This window comes from Schistocerca gregaria, chromosome 4 (genome assembly GCF_023897955.1).
Source record: "Schistocerca gregaria isolate iqSchGreg1 chromosome 4, iqSchGreg1.2, whole genome shotgun sequence".
Taxonomy (NCBI): domain Eukaryota; kingdom Metazoa; phylum Arthropoda; class Insecta; order Orthoptera; family Acrididae; genus Schistocerca; species Schistocerca gregaria.
The window spans coordinates 411,061,077-411,084,344 of record NC_064923.1 but is presented as its reverse complement, the minus strand read 5'-3'; the positions used below and the strand labels follow the sequence as shown (position 1 = coordinate 411,084,344).

The 23,268-nt window shown below is 44.1% G+C and overlaps 1 protein-coding gene and 1 non-coding gene across 2 annotated transcripts in view; one reads left to right on the top strand and one right to left on the bottom strand.

Moving 5' to 3' along the window:
* LOC126365942 (bestrophin-4) overlaps positions 1-23,268 on the top strand; it is a 524,562-nt gene that overhangs the window by 297,512 nt on the left and 203,782 nt on the right. The window contains exon 4 of the mRNA XM_050008717.1: positions 13,080-13,209. Coding sequence (XP_049864674.1) covers positions 13,080-13,209 — 130 coding nt within the window. The remainder of the gene's footprint in view (positions 1-13,079; positions 13,210-23,268) is intronic.
* Positions 1,821-1,895, bottom strand: Trnal-caa (transfer RNA leucine (anticodon CAA)). Its single transcript has one exon. It is a non-coding gene; the product is annotated as a tRNA-Leu (tRNA).

The window sequence follows — 23,268 nt, the reverse complement described above, 5'->3', positions numbered from 1 at the left end:
GGGCAAGAGAAAAATTGCATCACGATGAGTTTCGGATGACTTGTCGGAAATGCAGAAATGATGCTTTACGACGCTGCTCAGACGCACTTGGAGCGCTATGAGCGCGAAGGAGAGGCTTTCGTAGCACTGGATGGGACATGGGCCACATCGTACGAGCCAAAATTGAAACGCCAATCCAACCAATGGCGTCATTATGGGTTGCCGCGGAAGTCGAAAGCGATCAGAGCCCCAGTATGGTGAAAGTTATAATGATACTCGTGTACGACTGTGATGGTGCTTTCCTAACGCATTACGTCCCTCCACGGCACAGTCAGTGAACAGTATTATTGGTCGTTTTTGGAGCATCACCTGCGACCAGCTTTGCGAAAGAAGCGGCGACACCCATCATTTTGCACGACAATGCGCGGGCTCGTACAGCGCAAGCTGTGGCTGCTCTGTTCGGTCGATCGCACTGGGAAGTACTGTACCATCCACCATACTCCCCGGACTTGACTCCTTGTGACTTCGATTTGATTCCGAAGTTGAAGGAACCACTTCGAGACATTCGCTTCAGAACTATTCCAGAGTTCCGACTGGCAGTAGACTGCTGCATTCGTACCATCAACAGAACAGGCTCTGCTGACGGTATACTACGCCTTCCACATTGCAGGCAACGGTTTCTACACAACGCTGTTGACTATGAAGGACAGTGACAGGCGCAAACATGTAACTCTTTTGTATCGGGCCGGCCCGTGTATCCGAGCGGTTCTAGGCTCTTCAGTCCGGAACCGCGCTGCTGCGAAGGTCCCAGGTTGGAATCCTGCCTCGGGCATGGATGTGTGTGATGTCTTTAGGTTTAAGTAGTTCTACGTCTAGGGGACTGATGACCTCAGATGTTGTCCCATAGTGGTTAGAGCCATTTGAACCTTTTTTTTTTGTATCGGTTGTGAATAAATAGTTGCAGCAATTAGCTTCACATCTTCAAAATGGATACTTCATGATGTAGACTAGCTATATGTTTTACGAATTTCTTAATTACAGAAAAAGTGCGAGAAATCCCTGGATTATCGTCTGGATATATCCAGAATGAGACTTTCACTCTGCAGCGGAGTGTGCGCTGATGTGAAACTTCCTGGCAGATTAAAACTGTGTGCCCGACCGAGCCTGCGAAGGGCAAAGGTCCCGAGTTCGAGTCTCGGTCGGGCACACAGTTTTAATCTGCCAGGAGCTTTCACATCTGGATATATGTTCGTGTGTGTCTTGGTAGGACGTGGCTGATAGACGGGCTCGCGTGTAACAACAATTACGAGACAGTCGACGGCCAGAAATCAAATTCCTGTCGTCATTCGTGTCTTACGTGGCAGTGGTATGCTGTGCATCTGATGTCTGTGAGGGTGTGGCGCAAGGAAGACGGGGCATAACCATGTCGACACCGTCACCGCCCGTCCTCACAGAAAGCCCTTTCTAGGAAGCCGCCTGGCTATAGGTCGAGCCGCCCGCACACCGCACATGCGCCGCCTTTCAAGTGGCCCCTGATTTACAGGACACTCAGGCTAGGCAAGTGGCGCCACGGAGCAGCACTTCGGACCCCTACCAAATGGTGTTTTAGGCGATCTCATAAAGTTGCATCAATGCGCTACACGATCTCGAAATCACTGCTTCTCCTCCCTAAACTAAAAATTCTTTTTAAGTAAAATCTTCTCGTTATTCTAGCGGTTTGCAATAGCTACAGTTCTACTGGCGTTGTCTCCAACTCTCAGGCTACTGTCGGATAATAACTACAAGAAGTCGCGAGACAAAATATTAGTGACTTTGAAACTTTCCTGGCAGATTAAAACTGTCTGCCGGACCGAGACTCGAACTCGGGACCTTTGCCTTTTGCGGGCAAGTGCTCTACCAATTGAGCTACCCAAGCACGACCCACGACCCGTCCTCACAGCTTTACTTCTGCAAGTACCTGTCTCCTACCTTCCAAAGTTTACAGAAGCTCTCCTGCGAACCAAGGCAAAGGTCCCGAGTTAGAGTCTCGGTCCGGCACACAGTTTTAATCTGCCAGGAAAGTTTCAAAGTCACTAATATTTTGTCTGGCGACCTCTTGTAGTGATTATCCGACAGTAGCCCGAGAGTTAGAAACATTCTAGATGATCAGATGTTGCCCTTATTCTAAATTGGCGTGGTGAGTATGCTATGGACAGTCTCATCGCCCAAGATGTGTTCCTACTTCATGAACTCTGAGGAAAACTACCATACTACGAACGACCCGCCAATCACTTTATCCCAATGTCATGGAAAATGCCTGGGGTTATTTGGAACAGGGTGTGAAATGTAGGATTCATCATCAGCACGAAGTGGTAGCTCTGCAATACGTAATAATCAGTGAATGGGCTCAACTTCATATGCTCTCTGAAGAAATTTGTGCACTATGTCCATTTCCGAGGGTAGAGACGTTGTTTCACGGTATTATTGCGGTGTCTCCTTGGGGTGACTACTTATTGTGTGTTTCCCTACTAAATCGCTCAACGGGTCTTTGCATTCGTACAATGCCTGTTGTAGTCTTCATTTTTTGCTGTCTGTTGTTGATGCCATTTTTGACTGAACAGGCATACTTATAAGTTCGATGTGGCTCCATATCCGGATTCACATGCAACGTTATGCATACTTCATTTCACTATAGATCTTACTGCAAATTACTGTTAACATATATCTACACGCTGCACTCCAAGGAAAACTGTGTAGTAGCAAATACACTGCAAGACGAATAAAAACACGCACCATGAAGCAATGATCCGAATGGGACTGAAATTGATAGAAGTAATGTACATGTACAGACAAACAATTGTTTATAACTTCAGAAAAATTGGATGTTTTATTCAGGAGAAAGAGCGCCACAAATTGAGCAAGTTAATAACGCATTTGTCCTTCTCTGGCCCTTATGCAGGCAGTTTTCCGGTTTCCGTTGTTGGTCGACTTTGAGGAAATTCGTGCCACATTCCGTACAACTGCCGCGTTAGATCCTCAAAATCCTGAGCTGGTTGTGGAGCTCCAAACGTTCTCCATTGGGAAGAGATCCGACGACCTTGCTGGCAAAGGTAAGGTTTGGCAAGCATGAAGACAAGAAGTGGAAACTCTCGCCGTGTGCGGGCGGGAATTGTCTTGCTAAAATGTAAGTCTAGGATGACTCGCCATGAACGGCAACAAAACTTGGTGTAGAATATTGTCGACATGCAGCTCTAATTTAAGGGTGCTACGGATGACAACCAAATGGGTCCTGCTATGAAACGAAATGGCACCGCAGACGACCACTCCTGATTCTCAGACAATATGACGACGACAGTCAAGTTGGTGTCCCACCGCTGTCTGAGGCGTCTCCAGACACGTCTTCGCTGGTTATCAGGGCTCATTTCGAAGTGGAAATCGTCAGTGAAGACAATTATGCGCCATTCAATGGGATTCCAGGCCGAACATGCCCGATACCGCTGAAAATGGGCTTGTGGGTGTACAGAGGTCAGTGATAGTCGGAGCAGGGAGCGCCATGAGTTCAGCGCCCTTTCTGTGAGCCACCTATTAAAGGTCTTTGTGGTCACTGAAGCACGTTGGATCGGTGATAATGGCGAATCTGGGTCTGTGAGTGCCTCTCCGACGATTTCTCGGTCCTCATTTTCTGTCGTCACTGTAGGTCTACCACTTCCTTCTTGACATTGATGAACAGTGCCATCGCTCCTACTTATATGTCGAGCAATTCGCCAATTACTTCACCTGGCTTCTTTGAGCGAAACTACACGTCCTCTGTCAGATGCTCACATCTGCGCATATTATTCACGCCCGTCTGCGAGATATAGTTTCTGCTCAACTGAGTACACGGAATGAAACTCGCAAATACTTTATACGCTGGTATCGGTATGTCCACTGTTAACCATCCTTGCTACCTGCGCGGTGAAATGGCGCTGCATGTCATACATACATCCATCGGCGCCAGAGTTGAAATTTTTGCGTTTCCCGACGATATCTCTATGAATATCGATTTTTATAGTCTTGGTGTATTAGCGGTTGCCCTGCTTCCGATTCTGACAGATGGTAGAGCCGTAGCAACTTTGAAGATTACTTCCACGCAAGACACTTGGTACAAGCAACGTGCTGTAATTGGATTGTTGGTCGCGGGAAAAGAAACTTCGATGAACATCCTAAAACGTTTAATGTGCAGAGTATGGTATTGATGCAGTTCGTAGGAGTACTGTTTGGCGGTGAGTAGAGGTGTCTGAAGCATCAAGTGCTTGGGGACGTCCTGTCACACTCGATGCTCCGGACATGGTGAATCCCATGATGGCGTTATTATAGCAGACCGATGCGTCACACATTGAGCCATAAGCAAAAAAACAGTCACAGGAGTGGCACCTTCCCTAATCATCAAAGAAGATGCATTTCAAGGGCGCTTCCTCTGCTGGCAAAGTCTTGATGACAATTTTTGAAAAAAGGGCCAACGATTTATTCAGAAGCATAAGTGAATACTAAGAACAAACTCAAGACTAGAATCCTGTGTGTATGGTCCCAGAAGAATCCTGCTGTAACACGACAATGCATGCCCACAAGGAAGTATCTGAACTCGAGACACATCGCCAAATTGAATTGGGCATCGCTGCCTCATCCACCCTACAGCCCAGACCTGGCGTCCTCGGACTTCCATCTGTTTAGTTCACTTAAGGATTCTCTACGTGTGACACACTTTGAAGATGATGACGACAAAATTCATGTAGTGAAATCATGGCTAAGAGTACAGGATTAATGTTCGGAGAGAAAAATTGTAGCCCATTAATCCTGAATGACACTCGACCATTGTATCGCCATCTGTAGCCTGAAACACACATCACCAGATGGCATAGACGTTTAGCGCCCATGCTAAACCCCAATAACCTCTTGTGTGTTCTAAGTAGGCAATATCGGCCGTTCATTCCACTTGAAGTTGGTAGTTTTCATGACTCTCTGCCTGGCGATTGCTGTCATTTGCCACAGCTTATTCGGTTACGTACTGCTTTCATCTTAACACTCCTGTTTAAGAGCTACAACAATAGTTATTGATTTAGTTAAACTTGCAGAACTGATAAAAAACGATCTGTACGAACAGGGTTCTCGTTTGAACGCGCTCAGTTTCGTACACGCACTGTACCACTTGTCACCTAAGAATAAAAGTTTCTCGTTCTACACTGATACGTAAGTTTTGAACGTCACGGAGACATAAAGATACTTTGAGGTGAATAAATTTTAAAATGAGAATTTGACGGTTAATTTTCATTTTGCACTGCTTCTACTGAGTATCGTAGTTTAATGTTGATTCTGCTTACAATTCAGCTCTTTTCCGCGTAAAATGGTTACAACTTGTACAGGGAAAAGTAAAAGGGAACAAAGCAGTTACGTATGTACTTGAATGTTTCATAGTTTATGAAAGACAGACAGAACTGTTCAGCAAGTTCCATGCAGTGCTAATGTTTCTCTCAGCACTCAGCTGTTTTTGTTGCATGCATTTACTGCCTCTTCTGTGGGATCTGGTTACTCGTCCCACAGTGCAAACTGCAGCACATCGTAATTCCGCCGTAGCATTGCAAATGATGCAACGTGTCTAGGGAATGCCTTACAGATGAAAAGTTACAGGGCATTAGCATTACTAATGAACTGATCCTAATTTACGATAATAAAACATCAGTTCATCACCTTTTATCCGTCCCACATCAGTAAGCTAAGTGTTTAAAAGATGACCGTATCGTTTACATTTCGTATATGCGGCGACCTTGGCATTAATTATGCCATACACTTGTTAACAGACGCTTGGTTACGATTTTTTGCACATAAAGCCTACTCTCTTCATGTGTTTTTAAAAATCGGTTGTGATTGGTAATTTTTAATAAATTGTTTCAACAACAGGCTGCATACACTGGAGACTGAATTTCGTTATTTGATCTTCTTCTCAGTTTTAGTGCGTCTAAATATGCACACAGAGGGAAGAGACTGAAGTTTCCTGGTGCGATTAATAAACGCTAGGCTTTGAAAGTTCCCTGCTTTGAGCGTTTTCCAACATTGCGAGCGGCGGTCGTACGTGTTGTTGCCCGCACTCGAATCGATCTAACTTCACCCGACGAAATACTGGGCACTCCACTAATGAGGTATGGCTATAAAGTAACGGAACTATGTTGTAAAACATTTCAAAGACATTCAGATTTAGTTATAGTCACACTCAACACACTCCTCTCCTCTATCCCCACAACTCTCTGAGCTTCTTGATGACACGTGCCACTTTGCTTTCACTGCTTCAACAGACTGAAATCTTGTTCCTTTTCATGTATATTTGACCTTGGGGTACGGGTAAGTCACAGTGTGCTAGGTCAGGCGAATAAGGCGGTTGGTCTACCACTGGGATGGTGTACTTCGCTTGAAATCTCTGAACAGATAATGCGGTATGAGCCGGTGCGTTGTCTTGATGCAGAACCCATGACTACTTCCACAAATCGGGTCTTTTTCTTTCTTACTGTCTTACAGAGATGAGCAAGAATCTCGAGGTAGTAATGCTGATTAATAGTTTGGCGTTAAGGAACCCAGTGAAGATACAATTCAATGAGCATCGAAAAAGATATTATCATCGCTTTGAATCTTGTTTTGCTCGTTCGAACTTTTAAGTGAAAAACCAAAATTCTTCACGTTACCATTCTTTCCATGAAATTAAGATCATTTTCAAATTATTCAGAGTGTCAGCACAAACATTTTCACGAGCTTCTTTTTGATCGACCGTGATAATTTTTGGCTCTAGTTTCGCACACACTTCTCAAGCTAAATTGGTTATGTAAAATTTGTCGTACGCACTCTTTGGCACTTCCTACAGTTTCAGCAATCGATCGAATACTCAACCGACGGTCAGATCGAATTAAATTATTTACTTTTCGGTTTTTTCATCTCTCTTTCTTGTTGAAGGACGTCCCGGGAATGAATCGTCATCAGCGTCTTCTCGGCCGTATTGGAAACGCTCTAACCACTCGAAAACTCGCGTACTTGATAAACAGTCTTCTTTAGTACAAGATAGTTTTTAGTGACAGTTTTTCCAAGTTCCGTATGAAACGTAACAAGCCGTTGCTCTATTATTACATTTACGATTTTTCCGGCAAAACATAAAAGGTGTTACACAAATAAACGCCATGGGCACAGTGATTTGTCTACAAACATCAGAGATGTCTTTTTCGACCGAGAAGGCTTCACATTTCACAGTTACTGGTCGTTCATCTTTGCCGCAGGCGTACTTACTTTGTGACAGGACCAGTTCCGTTATTTTATAGCACCTCTTTCGGAGCGCACTAAATGGTTTAGGATTGGCACCAGGCTGGCATGAGGGGCTCCACTGCTGACGTAGGTTATCGCAGTGAAGTGGCGTGCATGTGCCAGTCGGTTGTGTGGAATCAACGCTATAAGATGGGTTACGTATAAACAGGGCAGAAAGGATGTGTCTGCTGTGCCCAGTGAATGAAGCTGCTCTATTTGTTGGTGTATCAACGCGGACGGTTTAAAGTGTGAACAAGGAATGTGTACCCACGACAGCCATGTAAGTGTGCGTAAGAATTTGGTTGGAGAAAGTGGAGGCAAGTGTCAGTCTTGTCAGTGACATTAGGTTTCAAACACAAGGACTGTTTTTGCTAAACAATGCAGGTCCGTCTCAACCGGTTTCCAAGCGAACGTTGCCAAGGGAACTGCGTGCGACGGACGTTGGAGTCGGGTACCTCTTAAAAGGTCATTATTCACAGCAGCATTTAAAGTTACACGTTTTCAATAAGTCAAACGACACAAACTGGACACTGCTTACTGGAAACGTGTAGTGTGGTTCCATGAATCACAAGTTTGCCTTTATCAAATGAGGCAAGGCGTCGAGCACACCGACGGTGCAGTGGTGCGCTTAACCTGCTGTGTATGGAGGAGGTATTTCAGGCTGGAGGTGGCTCTGTGATATGTTTTGGTGGTTCTTTTTATAGCATGCCTTGGGCCCACTGATTCAGATTGCCTTGAACTTGGACCAGGACGTTTTTTTTTCAACGTTCTCGGTGACTTAAATGTTCCCCTTTCTGCTAAATCTTCATGATTATGGACACTAAAGTCTTCCAAGATAGCACATACACTGAAGAGCCAAAGAAACTGGTACACTTGTCTAATATCAGCCCCCGCGAACGCGTAAAAGTCCCGCAACATGCCGTGGCATGGACTCGACTAATGTCTGAAGTAGTGCTGGAAGGAATTGGCACCTCCAATCCTGCAGGGCTGTCCACAAATCCGTAAGAGTACGAGGAGGTGGAGATCTCTTCTGAACAGCACGTTGCAAGTCATCTCAGATATGCTCAATAATGTTCTCATCTGGGGAGTTTGGTGGCCATCGGAACTGTTTAAATTCAGAAGCGTGTTCCTGGAGCCACTCTGTAGTAATTCTGGACCTGTGGGGTGTCGCATTATCCTGCTGAAATTGCCCAAGTCCGTCGGAATGCACAGTAGTCATGAATGGATGTAGGTGATCAGACAGGATGCTTACTTAAGTGTCACCTATCAGAGTCGTATCTAGACGTATCAGGGGTCCCGTAACACTCAACTGCATACGCCCCACACCATTACAGAGCCTCCACCGGTTTGAAAAGTCCCTGCTGGCATGCAGGGTCCAAGCATTCAATGAGGTTGTCTCTATACATGAACACGTCCATCCGCTCGATACAATTTGAAACGAGACTCGTTCGACGAGACAACAAGTTTCCAGCCATCAACAGTTCAATGTCGGTATTAACTAGTCCAGTCGAGGCGTGAAGCTTTGTGTCGTGCTGTCATCAAGGGTACACGAGTGGTCCTTCGGCTCCGAAAGCCCATATCTACCATGTTTCGTTGAACGTTTCGCACGCTGACACTTGTTGATGGCCCAGCATTGAAATCTGCAGCAATTTGCGGAAGCGTTGCACTTCTGTCACGTTGAACGATTCTTCTGAGTCGTCGTTGGTCTCTTTATTGCAGTATCTTTTTCCGGGCGCATCGATTGCGGGGGTTTGATGTTTTACCGGATTCCTTATACTCACGGTACACTCGTTAAATGGTGGTACGGAAAAATCCGGAGTTCACCGCTACCTCGGAAATGCTATGTTCCATCGTCTGTGCGCCGACTGTAACATCACGTTCAATCTCATTTAAATGTTGATGACCGAGCTAACAACTGTGCCAGACACTTGTTGTCTTGTATAGGCGTTGCTGACCGCGGCGTCGTATGTTGCCTCTTTACATATCTCTGTAATTGAATACGTTTGCCTATAACAGTTTTCTTTGGCGCTTCGGTGTATATTCAAAGGGCTGCCCGCATACGTTCATGCTTTGGTGAGCACTCAGGCACCCTTTTGCAGCTCAATGACCCGCTAAATCAATGGATCGTAATCTATACCTAATGTGACTATTTTCTGCAGCAATCAACATGCCCGCAACTTAGTGATCTACGGGATATAACCATAAATTGGTGCCTTCAACTATATACGTCCTACCTTAAGAATCCTTTGGAATGAGACCATTATCAACGCTAGATGTAAAGTTAAACAACGCCAGTTTTGTATTTCCGGGTTGTCTAGTGTGCTTTGCACGGTGTCTTCAAATTTTGGAGTTATACTACCACTGAGTAAGTTTAGAAAGTGTGGCATATTCAGAGGTTTTCCCGTAATGTGAAATTTTTTTGTCCTTGAAAACGAGCACGATGGAGTCAAGTGTAGAGGGGATTTTGTAACATAGAATAGCCTTCTGCAGCCACGGTGCTGATTGGCTAAGGAGCCTAAATGAACGTAGCAAATTACGGAAATTGCCATGAACTTACAAAATCTGCGAGTTAGTTGAGAGTTCTTGACACTGATGTGGTGGGATGCAGATAGGAGCAACATGTCTTGCCCGCGGAGTTTTATGGGCATTTACGAGCTTCGTAGACGATCATGTTAGTACATTTCCGCGTAATTTTGAGTCAGCTTCACTGGTAGTAATTGCTAATTGACACTAGGATTTTCAGTTGAGATTCTACATCTGATAGCTACAAATTGAGGTCATAGCGGCTGTTCTGAATTACAACTGACGGTCTGTTGATTGGGGGCTGAGAACCAAGCCAGTGATTTTTCTGATAACAGAGAGATATTCTACTTCAGAGAACAGTCCTTTTTTTCCTCTAGAGGCTGTAGTACCCCAACATTTTTGGTAACCCTCTACTAGATTTAGAGGTACTTTACATAGTTTGAAACTAGATGATAAGGGTGTAAAATTTGGAAGAAGACCGATAAAGGTGTTTGCAAACGTCATCGTTTTCTAGCTACGGAATAGAAATCATTCATCCCACAAGAAAGAACTATTAAGTGAAAGCTAATACATAGAAAATTGAAGTAGTCGTAATAGAAAGAAAAAAAGATAATGGTAAATGGAGAAACATTGGAGCATGTCTAGAGTTTTAAATGCCTAGCAAGCGGAATAGAAAGCGGCTGGAAATGCTGCACAAAAATTCAATGATAACAACAGGGGAGTTTTCTGCAGTTATATGGACAGAGATTTGAGGAAATTTGATAAGATGTATATTAAGAAAAAATGAGGGGCTTATAAAAACAGTCTTTGAAAGGTATGCGAAAGGGAGGAGGAGGAGAGGGAGGAAGATGTTATAGATTCTAGATGATGTGAAGCATATACAGCATCCTTCGCACGGTAGCGACGGACAGCCAGAAATGGGGATGCATAGGACATGTTAACACAGCAGAAAAGTGACGGTGATGACACGGCAATTTGGCGTGGCGAGGAAGGAGTGCCGTATGTCTAAGGGAATTCCCCGTCGCATCATTGTTATGCGTCTGAAACTGCCGCAGTTGTGAAGGCGAGAGAAGAGAAACTGTCGCGGACCGTGCTCCACAGCGCAACATAACGCGATGCGGCCTGCGTGCCAAGCAGTAGCTGTGTGGTATCTATTGGGCAACCTGTGCCGTTACACTCGTCTCAGTGCGGTGACTGTGGGATCGCTTAGTTCTGAAGGGAAACGCACGATGACGCATTGCGTGCATTTTCGGGCGGTGCGACGACAAGGAGGATGCACAAGTTCTCCGAAGAAAAAAGAAAACAAAAAAAGAACTGTTCGCACAGAACAATTTCAGGCAACAGGATTGCAGCATGTGGGGAAAGGATTCATCAGTAAACATGCATCAGGTTTCCGTGAAAAAAAAAAGGTTCAGATGGCTCTGATCACTATGGGACTCAACATCTTAGGTCATAAGTCCCCTAGAACTTAGAACTACTTAAACCTAACTAACCTAAGGACATCACACACACCCATGCCCGAGGCAGGATTCGAACTTGCGACCCTAGCAGCCCCGCGGACTGCAGCTCCAGAACCGCATACATGTGCAGGGAACAGACATAGTTGCAGTTAACCTCTATGTTGTGAACATACTTTCTTACTTTCCGTGTCCATTGAGCACTAAATCTTTCCTCTCTAGTATGAAGTTAGTTTTACAGCGTTGTCCTTTCGTCCAAGATTGTGCAGAGTAGTAGGTGATGTGGCATATCCCCACATTTGAATGAGTCGTCGTACACACAAACCCATATATTCAGGGTGTTACACGATTGAGTGTGCTCCACGTAGTGTATGTTCAAATGTTTGTGAATTGCTAAGGGACCAAACTACTGAGCTCATCGGTCCCTAGACTTACACACTACTTAAATTAACTGATGCTAAAAATAACACACATACCCATCCCCGAGGGAGGAGTCGAACCTCTGGCGTGAGGGGCCGCGCAATCCGTGACAAGGCGCCTCAAACCGCGCGGCCGCGTGGGTATATAAAAGTGTGGGCCCAAGGTACTTCCTCTTCCAATTCGTAAGTAGAACTGAATTGTCTTCTTCCATACGTCTAGAAGATCTGGTCTTCGGTGGAATTGTTAAGGGGGTACTTCTCTTGAGGAAAATGTTTTTGAAGGAAATGTTTCTCGATCTCAGGCGTGGTAATTATGCAGCGTATGTGTTGGGTCTTTTGTTGGCATCTTTCTCATTTTTTTTGTTCAGAGACTGCACTTGTGACATGGAATGGAGCTATGAACGCAAGAGGGTAAACAGTGGTCAGAATTGTAAGTCTCAAGCATCCAGTAAAAGTTTTTAGTGCCTCATTAAAGGCAACATTAACTTGCTTTTAAACAGTTGACGCTTCCCATACCGATGATGCATACACTCCTGCTGCAAAACCTAGAGGAATGCCAGTGGTCCTTAATACCTCTGTGTGAACACACACCTACCTCTCTCTCTCTCTCTCTCTCTCTCTCTCTCTCTCTCTCTCTCTCTCTCTCTCACACACACACACACTTTCTCTCTCATTCTCTTTCTCTCTCATTCTCTTTCTCTCTCATTCTCTTTCTCTCTCATTCTCTTTCTCTCTCATTCTCTTTCTCTCTCATTCTCTTTCTCTCTCATTCTCTTTCTCTCTCATTCTCTTTCTCTCTCATTCTCTTTCTCTCTCATTTCTCTTTCTCTCTCATTTCTCTTTCTCTCTCATTTCTCTTTCTCTCTCATTTCTCTTTCTCTCTCATTTCTCTTTCTCTCTCATTTCTCTTTCTCTCTCTATTTCTCTTTCTCTCTCTATTTCTCTTTCTCCCCACGTCCCCATCTTCAGTTCTCTATCTTAGAGTACTCAGTTTTTGGTCCTCTATCATCTGTACAGTATTTCACCCTAATATTTAGAATCCCTGCATAAACAATTCCACTACATTCTGACCCTGTTTTTATGTACAAAATTCGTTCAGCCTTAAATCTGATAATTTCTACCGGGCATAACAAAACAGGATTTTAAACGCTTTGGCAGCCACTAGTCGCACCGCAGTAAGGCATGTACTCGGTCATTCAAAGGAAAAATCTTTAAATAGTCGCTGTTGTACGTCGAACGTGGTTACGTGGATATTATCTATCCGGCAGTCAACACGTATGCAAACAAGCAAAGAAGTTGATGACAGCCGACATGTGGGGGTGAGGTAAGAGATGCGCAGCAGATAGGTGACGGCGGGTCACGTTTTCCCGGACAAACACAGCAGCTGCTGGCTCACGTGTTGCAGGACGAGCGAGGCCGGCTGATGCGCAGGAATATCGTGCGGTACGCCGTGCTGTCGTACGTCATCACTCTGCAGAGGGTCAGCTTCCGCGTCAAGAAGCGATTCCCCACCTGGCAGCACATGGTCGACGCTGGTAAGTTGTTGTTGTTATTGTTGTTTAGACTGTCACTGCAAGAAATACCTGGTGGTTTTAATCCAAGGGCAGCTACTCACAGAGGTCCTGTGTGGGGCGTAATTATCGTAGGGCAGAGAAACTTGGTGGGTATTCTGATGCGTTAATGTGGAATCGATTTACGCTGCAGAAAGATTAATGCCAATTTTGGCCACCAGGTGCAAATCTGGTGTTGTGAGTGCAAGAAAGACGTATAGAAATGTTCCATACGTAATGGATTGGAAACGGGACGTGGGCAGAAAAGGTCAAACAAGTGAAAACAGCATAGTGTTACTACCAACCGCTGCTTAAACAGTTTGTCCAATATGAGCACTAGAGACGTCGACAAGATGCTGTACAGCGCCAGATTTGCATCTGGTGTCCAAAACTGGAACTAATTTTTGCCAGTGTAAATCGGTTCCGCATTAAAGCGTTGTATTATCTATCAAGTTTCACTGCCACACGATAATTAAAGCCCTCATTTGACATCCGTGAGTAGCTGCACTTTAATCATAATCACCCCATCCTATATCCTAATGTCTTCCTGTTACAGTCATGTGTCTATTCTAAGTATTTGTAATCTCCATCACCTATTACTGTGAATGTAGTAACTCAGTGTTGCTATTGCTAATAAACAGTTGCCCAATAGGGCGGCACTATGGCAAACAAGTGGCGAAACAGTAACAAATAACATTTATTAAGAGTGTGTTACAAAATAATACTTTGGTTCAGAATGAGATTTTCACTCTGCAGCGGAGTGTGCGCTGATATGAAACTTCCTGGCAGATTAAAACTTTGTCCGCGAAAGGCAAAGGTCTCGAGTTCGAGTCTCGGTCGGGCACACAGTTTTAATCTGCCAGGAAGTTTCAATACTTTGGTTCAGGTTGATCTGTGTGTCTTAATGTCAAACACCTAATATGATATGTAACTAACTTCGCTGTCTCTTTGCAATCTATGATATTTATCACTGAGAGTAATGTGTACAGACGCTCTGTTACTTTTCGTAGTAACGAATTCTTGATCGGAAAATAGTCTTCAGAGTTCCGTTCTGAGCTAACTGCATGCTTTAAAGTGAACTGTCTGACTGTTGATTGGTAATTCTGTGTGTTATTTCCACGTCCGCGTTTACGAGGTGGAAGCAAACCAGTCTGTAGTTGACAGCGTTCCCCGTTGGCCGCCCACACCATCGGTGGACGTACATGACAAGGTGTAGTAAAGTGACACGGAAGCAGAAAGATGTCCTTACTCGTGAGCGCCGTCTGGAGGCTGCAGCATGGAACTGAGAAACGCGAGGCGAGTGGTTGTGCCTGCGTTTTGACGGCCTCTCACGGTATTCATTGTGTATCTCTTGGCTGGTACACAACACTACGAACTATTGCATTGAGACAGTAGTTAATTGTGCTTGAGACATCAAACTTACAAATGTTGTTTTGGACAGTGGAATTATACCAGACATAATTTCGACAGCTTTATAATTTTTTAATTGGGCGTTTCGTTTTAAGGAAACTTGTTGCTTGATTTTTTTTTTTTTTTTTTTTTTTTCAAGAACTGTTACAGGAAAGCATTGCATGCGTCTCATATGCCTTCTACCCAACAGCTGAGATCTATCTGTTTCATCTCGAATCTAATACCTTCTATTTATTCTCTTGGAACCACAATAGATACAGAACGCAAAATTATAGAATTAAACAGAACAAGGTTTCCGCTAGATACTTTCACCTTTTCAGATACTCGCCATCATTCGTAATCCACTATTGCCAGCTGTAAACAAGAGCCTGAATGCCGCGCTCGTAATAACGTTAACTAGCATTGATGGCGACGTCTAAGTACGAAAAATATCGACATTTAGCCCATCCTTCATAGACACACAGGAGTCCGCAGTTGCTAAATCAGAAGTGTGCGGTGGAACCGGTAGGACGGTGGTTCAAATGGTTCAAATGGCTCTGAGCACTATGGGACTCAACTGCTGTGGTCATCAGTCCCCTAGAACTTAGAACTACTTAAACCTAATTAACCTAAGGACATCACACACATCCATGCCCGAGGCAGGATTCGAACCTGCGACCGTAGCAGTCGCACGGCTCCGGACTGCGCTGGTAGGACGGTCTAGCCAATTTTGGACATGAGTTCCACCGTCCTAAAACTGTGATGGGGGCTGGGGTTATTGTGTTTGAAGCGACAAGATTCAAAGTAAGATAATCTGGCTCAGACACTAAAGATCAACACAAACAAGTAGGAGACATTAGTTTCGGAATGCCACCTATAATTACCGGGAGGGAGCCTCTCCTGGAAGAGACAATATCGAATTTACGTAAATCACTAAATTGAGCCGACAAAAAAAATTCTATTTGCAGGCACAGAATTACAAGATGACTTTATTATTTATAACTATTCTCGAAAAGCAGCAACAGTTCTTCATAAACAGCTTAGACACATACCCTTGTGACGCATATTCCGTCCACAGTCACACGTGCCGCCCCCCTACCCCCTCCCTCTCCACTCTAACCTCACAGTTTCCAATTCCATAATCAACATCAAATGTTTGGAGCTGCTTACGTTGTTAAGTGAATCAAGCAATGTTATGAGGACATTAGAGATGAAGCAATATTTCGGACCGAACAACTACATTGCACATATACTTCCACATTGTTTGTGAGATAACCAGCACTAGCATGAAAGATTAAGGAGTACCCCAGAAAACCGCAATGGCGAGACGAAAACTGGAATTTCCCATCTGTCGAATACGAATTCATGAATTACTATTTTCTGCTACCAGTCACTTTTATTTGTTTTATGTTCAATTTAAGATATTGTAAGCGTTTCGAGTATGTTCTGCTCATCTTCAGGCGTTTATACAAACAGAAAACTGTTACTTACAAATAAAATGTCATAAATTAAATTAACGTAGAAATTTTTGTTTATTTTTCGCTGCTGGTGTGGCTGTTGGTGTATTCGGAGGGAGGTGGTTGGCCAGAAATAGATGTCCAGTGATGTCCACTGCTGGTGTGGAGCTGTGTTTCGTTGTGCATTATAACTGAATTACAGTGACTATTGTGTAAACCAATGAAAGTGTTCCCGATGGATCGCGGCATATTGGAAGCAATACCAAGAGCTCTTAGTGGGCACTTCAAAACCAATGACATTAATGAAGTAAAGAATGTTCAAATGGCTCTGAGCACTATGGGACTAAACTTCTGAGGTCATCAGTCCCCTAGAACTCAGAACTACTTAAACCTAACTAACCTAAGGACATCACACACATCCATGCCCGAGGCAAGATTCGAACCTGCGACCTTAGCGGTCTCGCGGTTCCAGACTGTAGCGCCTAGAACCGCCCGGCCACCCAGGCCGACTTGATGAAATATCCCCGTGCTTGGATGAAGGGCAGCTGGCAGGTAGCACATTTCTAGATTTCCAGAAAGCGTTTGACACAGTGCTTCAATGCAGACTGTTAACAAAAGGTCCGAGCAAATGGAATATCTTCGCAGGTGAAAGAGTGGTTCGGAGTCTCTTTTTTTCCCATAGAATCCAATACGTTACCCTCGACAACAAGTGTTCATCGCAGTCAAAAATATTGTCATGAGTACCCCAGAGAGGTCTGACAGGATCGCTTTGGTTTTCTGTATACGTAAACACTCTGACGGGTAGCGTGAGCAGTATTCTGTTACTGTTTGCTGAGCTCTCTGTAGTGTACGGGACAATGTCGTCTTTAAGTGACTGCAGGAGGATACAGGATGGCTGACAGAATTTCTCTTTGGTGTTATGAATGGTAGCTTGCTCTATATGTAGAAAGATGCAATGACTTGGACAGAATTTCTGTTTGGTATTATGAATGACAGCTTGCTCTGCATGCAGGAAGATGTAAGATAATGCAGAAAAGGAGGAAAAACAATCATGAAATGTTCGAACAAAGCATCAGTGATGTGCTGCCTGACACAGTCAGCAAAGTGATAGGAAATGGGACGAGCACGTAATAAGGACTGTAGTAGGGAAGACGAAGGGTCGACTTAGGTTTATTGGGAGCATTTTAGGAAAGTGTAGCGCAGCTGTAGAAAAGACCACGTACTGGACATTTTTACGACCTGTTACTGCGGATGGAGTGTTTGGGATCCCCACCAGGTTGGAATAAAAGAACTTCGCTCGGGATTAGCCGAACGGTCTCGGGCGCTGAAGTCAGGGGCTGTGCAGTTGGTCCCGGCGGAGGTTCGAGTCCTCCCTCGGGCGCGGGCGCGCGCGCGCGCGCGCGTGTGTGTGTGTGTGTGTGTGTGTGTGTGTGTGTGTGTGTGTGTGTGTGTAAGCTTAGGGACTGATGACCTTAGCAGTTGAGTCCCATAACATTTCACACACATTTGAACTTTTTTTATTAAAAGAACAAAAGTGAAACAATTCAGAGGCGCGCTGCTAGATCTCTTACTTATACGGTCGATCAACAAGAGGGTATTAGGGTATTACTGAATGCCACGGTAACTCAAAGAGGGATATGTGGAGGGCAGAAAACGTTCTTTTCGTGAAACACTATTGAGACAGTGCAGAGAACGTTCGTTTGCGGCAGACTGCAGAACATTCCTACTGCCGCCAACATACCTTTCGCGTAAAAACCACCAAGACAAGACAACCAAGTCCTGGTATGGAAGCATATAGACATTCGTTTTTCTCCTGTGCCGTTTGTGAGAGGAATAGGAAAGGGAATGTCAAGCAGCAGTACACGTTACTATCCAGGAGGCACCGTATGATGGCTTGCAGACTAAGTGAGTAGATGTAAACTTATCCGCAGATATGGCACCCAATAGAAAACAATTGTAAAATGTGTGCCTAGCAACAAAAAACGTAATAAAACATAGTGTCGTCATTTACTATGTTTGCTGTTATAACACCAATAATAATAATATACCCATGCGGAAAACCAAATTTCTATTTTATAATAATAATTATATACGAGCAGAATTCCTTCTTTGTGACTGACACTCATGCGGAGAACCAAATTTCTATCCACGGCACCGTCGAGAAGTTTTCTTTAGTGACAGTTCCTCTCAATCAGTTCCGGTTTTGGGAGCTGACATTAACAACCTGTCTACGTGCCCCTCCAATATTGTTGTATAGTGATACACAGAATCCATCAGTGGATTGGAAGGTCAATATCATATAAGAATATAGCGCCATTGATTTTATTCACTTTGGTAAAAGCTGCAGAATTTACTTTCTCATCTGTATCTGCTAACATTTTGACAGTCATTGACAAAATATTACTGACTAGTAGTTAAAAGCCACTGTCTTTACCGGTGGTTCAAACTGCTATGTCTATATCTGCAACCGGCAGGTTTCGAATCTTAATGTTCATTGGTATGAATATTTCCAGTCTTTCTGCCTGTAGCTGCAGTAAAACGTGAACTGAAATATCACATTTAATGAGACTGTGGTCTGTATCATTGATCTATTAATTCCTGAAGTGTTGTGAAACTGTGACGGCCGAACTCAGCCAGTGATCACCTCGGCAAGAATAGAGACACAACTCAAAATGCAATACTCGAGAAAACTCGACTTAAAGAATTAATTCTACAAACATTTTATTGAAGAAGTACAAGCTTATTTTAAATTTCGAGTAAGCATTGTTGGCAGTAACTTCCATTACATTTTTCGAACATATTGGGCACTTCACACACATTTTTCAGCGACTTCAACTAAAGAAGTCGTTTTACCACTTGTCACTTTCTTGCTGGCGTACCACATTGATCTTGCGCTGCTTTAGAATAAATTCATACCCACTGCTGTTTCATAAAAACATCCAGTCAGCCGCACGCTTGTTTCGCGGCTGTAAATACTGCACGTGCAGGCTGATCCTTGCAACGTGCACTCTCTCACACGTTCTCTCAAAGTCTTCAGTTTCACAACTGCGTAACTGCGTTTGCCAACAGCCAAATGTCAACAAGCGTTTCGCGCTTCGCTAGGGCGCGGTGCTGTTGGGAAGCGGTTCCATACTTGAGTCTCCGTCCTGAAGTTACACAAAGGAACAGTCGTTTATTTTTTTTACGGTAAGTTGGATGTGATTTACACGGAAGGGGCTACAGAGATCTAGGAAAACGCGAAGCGCACAGTATTGACCATTTTGGGACTAAACGATAAGTTCGACGTCGAAATTTTACGAGAAGATTTTCGTGGCGTCGGTCGCATGAAGCTGCAGGAGTGCCTAGTACTTGAAATTTAGTATGTGGTTCAGCCTCTAGCGCCTGTATTAACACAAATCACATTAAAAAACTGACAGAAACTATCGATTTTATAGATTTCCTCGATTGCCTACCAGCGAATGTAAAAGACTACGAATAAGAGAAAAATAGCTCGATTACATATCATGCTTATAACATTTAGCGGTGTTCTTGAACTGTCAAAATAGTATGATTAATATCCAGAGATAACATTTTTTAGTAATTTTAGTGCACGAGAAAAAACCGACTGTATGATGTCGATCGTCTTAAAGATTTTATAAATAGATGAGACTGAGCTGAAATGCATTGTGTGCTGCAAATAATGTCAGATGGATTAGAGTGGACTTTTTTTTTCTCACGACTGCTTGAGGAGAACCCGTGTTGATTCCTACTGAAGAGCTGCACAGCCTCCGAAACACAAAGATGTGAACGATATGACGTGTGGTGGTCTTGTGCGGGGTTACTCAGAATTCTTCCAATACATTTAAGTTGTACATCTGCACACCCTATACATGTGATTTGTATCGCTTCACGAGACTACACGTAGAATATTAAATACATGTACAAACTAGTATAAATTGCCCCCATGATATCTAGTAAAAAAGGTGATTTTAACGTACATCTGGAAATATCTAATTTATCAGCTAAATTTTCACACCTGCCTAAACAACAATGCTATAAATGTTACACTACACATTTAAAATAGTGGTAGATGTGTCGAATTATAGTGGTGAACCCCCCCTGTCTTAAGGCATCCTCAGGTTGGATTAGGAGCTGCTGAACCGCTTCAGAAATCGCAAACCGCTTGGAAACGGAGTCGGAGGGGACACGTTCGTGGAAGATATTTTGTCACATGGTAAATTCTGCAGACAATTCTTACGTACTACCGCCTGCGTCGTCAACTGCCTGCTGCCTAATATGGCCTCTCGTATTTTGTTCGTATGGCATCCCACTGTGTAGGCGAGTTCTCTAGTGTGCTCTTGTGTGGTGGCTCTCGCCTTGCAGGTAAGAACTTTTCATTACCAAATTTTGTTGCATTTGCGACAATTTTTGACATCAGCTGTTTTAGGTATGGAAGTAATACCTATTGCTGACACATTAAAATTTGGCAGATTGGAGCTAGTACCCGGTTTTCCTGCTTGTCGCGAGCGGTTGCCTTAACCACTCGACTAACCGTGCACGCTTCCAATACCGATCCAAACCTGGATATGCCACAGTGTCTACGCACCCTAGTGTTCGCTGCTTATCTGGCGTCCCGCAACAGGATTAATGAGAAAAACGTGTTCAGTGTTAGTATTATGGTCGATATGCTTGTCGAGGCTGTAGTACGTATGTACAGAAAATGTCAGAATAAGAAATTTCCATTTCCAGGCTCGAAGGGGACGTGAGGTGGTGGACGGGTTATTACTACGAATATTTACGCCTACGTATATTCCTCCTGACAGTATCTGATGGAGCGCGGACTTATGACTCAAGATAGTAATCCCTCCGTCGAATGGGAACCTAAGTCCGTTTATCGTACTTCAGAGGAGTTGACTGTAACTTATCAATGACTTTCAGGCTCAACGTTGTTTTCATCGACAGTAGCAAAGTTACAGCACTACACTTCACCGGCACTCATCCACACGATGTAGACACAAACAGTACGAAGAAAGGCAACAGCATGCTACCTTGACTGGACCTTGCGTAAGACGGCAACGTGTTATTCATGTATCTGCTCACGAGCGTTCTTGTTTTGAATATTGGACTTGAGTTTCAAGTTTTTCTGTTGCGTGAGAGCATTCAGACAGGTTGTCATAAGTTGTTTGGCTGACGCAGTTTCTTGGCTGTTCACGTCATTAATTGTAACTCCAACCGAAACACTGGTGAATTCATTCGTTGCAAGCATAAAGTGAATACTCTCATCAGCACACATATTTATTCCGTTGTCCTTGACCAATCTGTAAACGATCCATTTGCTGACATTTTAATATTTCTTAACTGTCTGTATGTGATCAGTTTAGCATACAACACACACCACTGATACTATGAGGTGTTGCGTGCTCTAACAAATTGCCTGACGTACTGCTACGCTGATTTCATCGGAAACTTCTACAAGCGGACACCGATTACTTTTCTACACTGCTACACTTTCACTGCTAGTCTGAATAAGGGCCGCCAGCCTGACTTGGACCCGCGAGATAGTGTGAGTGGACAACTCACAAGTCATTAATTAAAGTCATGTAGCTACCCAACTACCCTGAGGAATACTCAGAGATCCGATCTCTTTGCTGGAATTTTTACACCACTTTACACTTCATATATAAACTCTGCTGTCTACTACTTAGGCCAGTAATCTCCACAATGACATAACAGGAATACAGTTCAATGTAAGTGTGTTAAAAGTTACGCAAAAAGAGCATGAAAACAAACTTAATATCCAATACAAATGTATTTCCGTCAATGAGAGGTCGTCAAGTCCATAATATCTCACCTCAAGCCAGATAATGACTGCAGGATTTGATACCGTCTTCCACATCTATACTCCGCAAGCCACATTATGGTTTGTAGCTAGGGGAACTTAATGTACCACTATCACTTCTTTCTTTCATATACTTATATATGGATATGGTGTCTGTTCTTTCGGACGTGTCTAGAACGAAATTAGAATTACATATTAATACCTTCAGCTGCTGATGGGTGTTGATATATATCAACGGGAAAAGGTGAAAATGAAAATGTGTGCCCCGACCCGGACTCGAACCTGGGATCTCTTGCTTAAATGGCAGACGCTCTATCCATCTGAGCCACCGAGGACACAGAGGATACTGCGTCTGCTGGGATTATATCGCGTACGCCTCCCGAGAGACCAACATTCTCACCTTATATGTCCACACACTACATTCGTAGTGTCCCTACTCAATACTCGTGGAAGACATGCGGTTGCACACACACTACCCGAACTCTTAGGGGACTTGGTAAGAATATCTTCCACGAGTAATGAATGTGTTGGGTAGGGACACTACCAGTGTAGTGTGTGGACATATTAAGTGAGGATGTGGGTCTCGCGGGAGGCGTGCGCGAGGTAGTCCCTGCAGTCGCACTATCCTCTGTGCTCTCGGTGACTCAGATGGCTAGAGCGTCTGCCATGTAAGCAGGAGATCCCCGTGGAGAGGCGCTGCAATGCAATGTCGTGCTGTTAGCAAAGGCACTTTCGTCGGACGTCTGCTGCCATAGCCCAGTAACACCAAATTTCGCCGCACTGTTCTTACGGATACATTCCTCGTACATTACACATTTATGTCTGCAGTTATTTTACGCAGTGTTGGTTGTCTGCTACCAGTTATAACTCTTCGCAAACGCCGCTGCTCTCAGTCGTTAAGTGAAGGCCGTCAGCCACTCTGTCGTCTGTAGTGAGAGGTGATGCCTTAAATTTGGTATTCGCGGCACACTCTTGACAATGTGGATCTCTGAGTATTGAACTAACTAACGATTTCCTATGTGGAATGTCCCATACGTCTTTTTCCAAGTACCATACAGCGTTCAAAATCTGTGTTAGTTCCCGTTGTGCGGGCATTATCATATGAATCACCTGGGTACAAATGACAACTCCGCCAATGCACTGCCCCTTTATACCTTCTGTACGCAAGACAGCCGCCATCTCTGTATGTGTATACCGCTGTCCCCTGAACGCGTGTCTTACATCGTCTGTCATTGGAGGTGGCTGAGCATCTGCGTTACGCCTTCGCACTGACTAAATGGACCTGCAACAAAACGCGGTGCTCTTCTTTGAATCTTCTCTATTTCCTCTATCAATCCTATCTCGTACGGATTTGAAACTGAGGACCATCAACCATTGGTC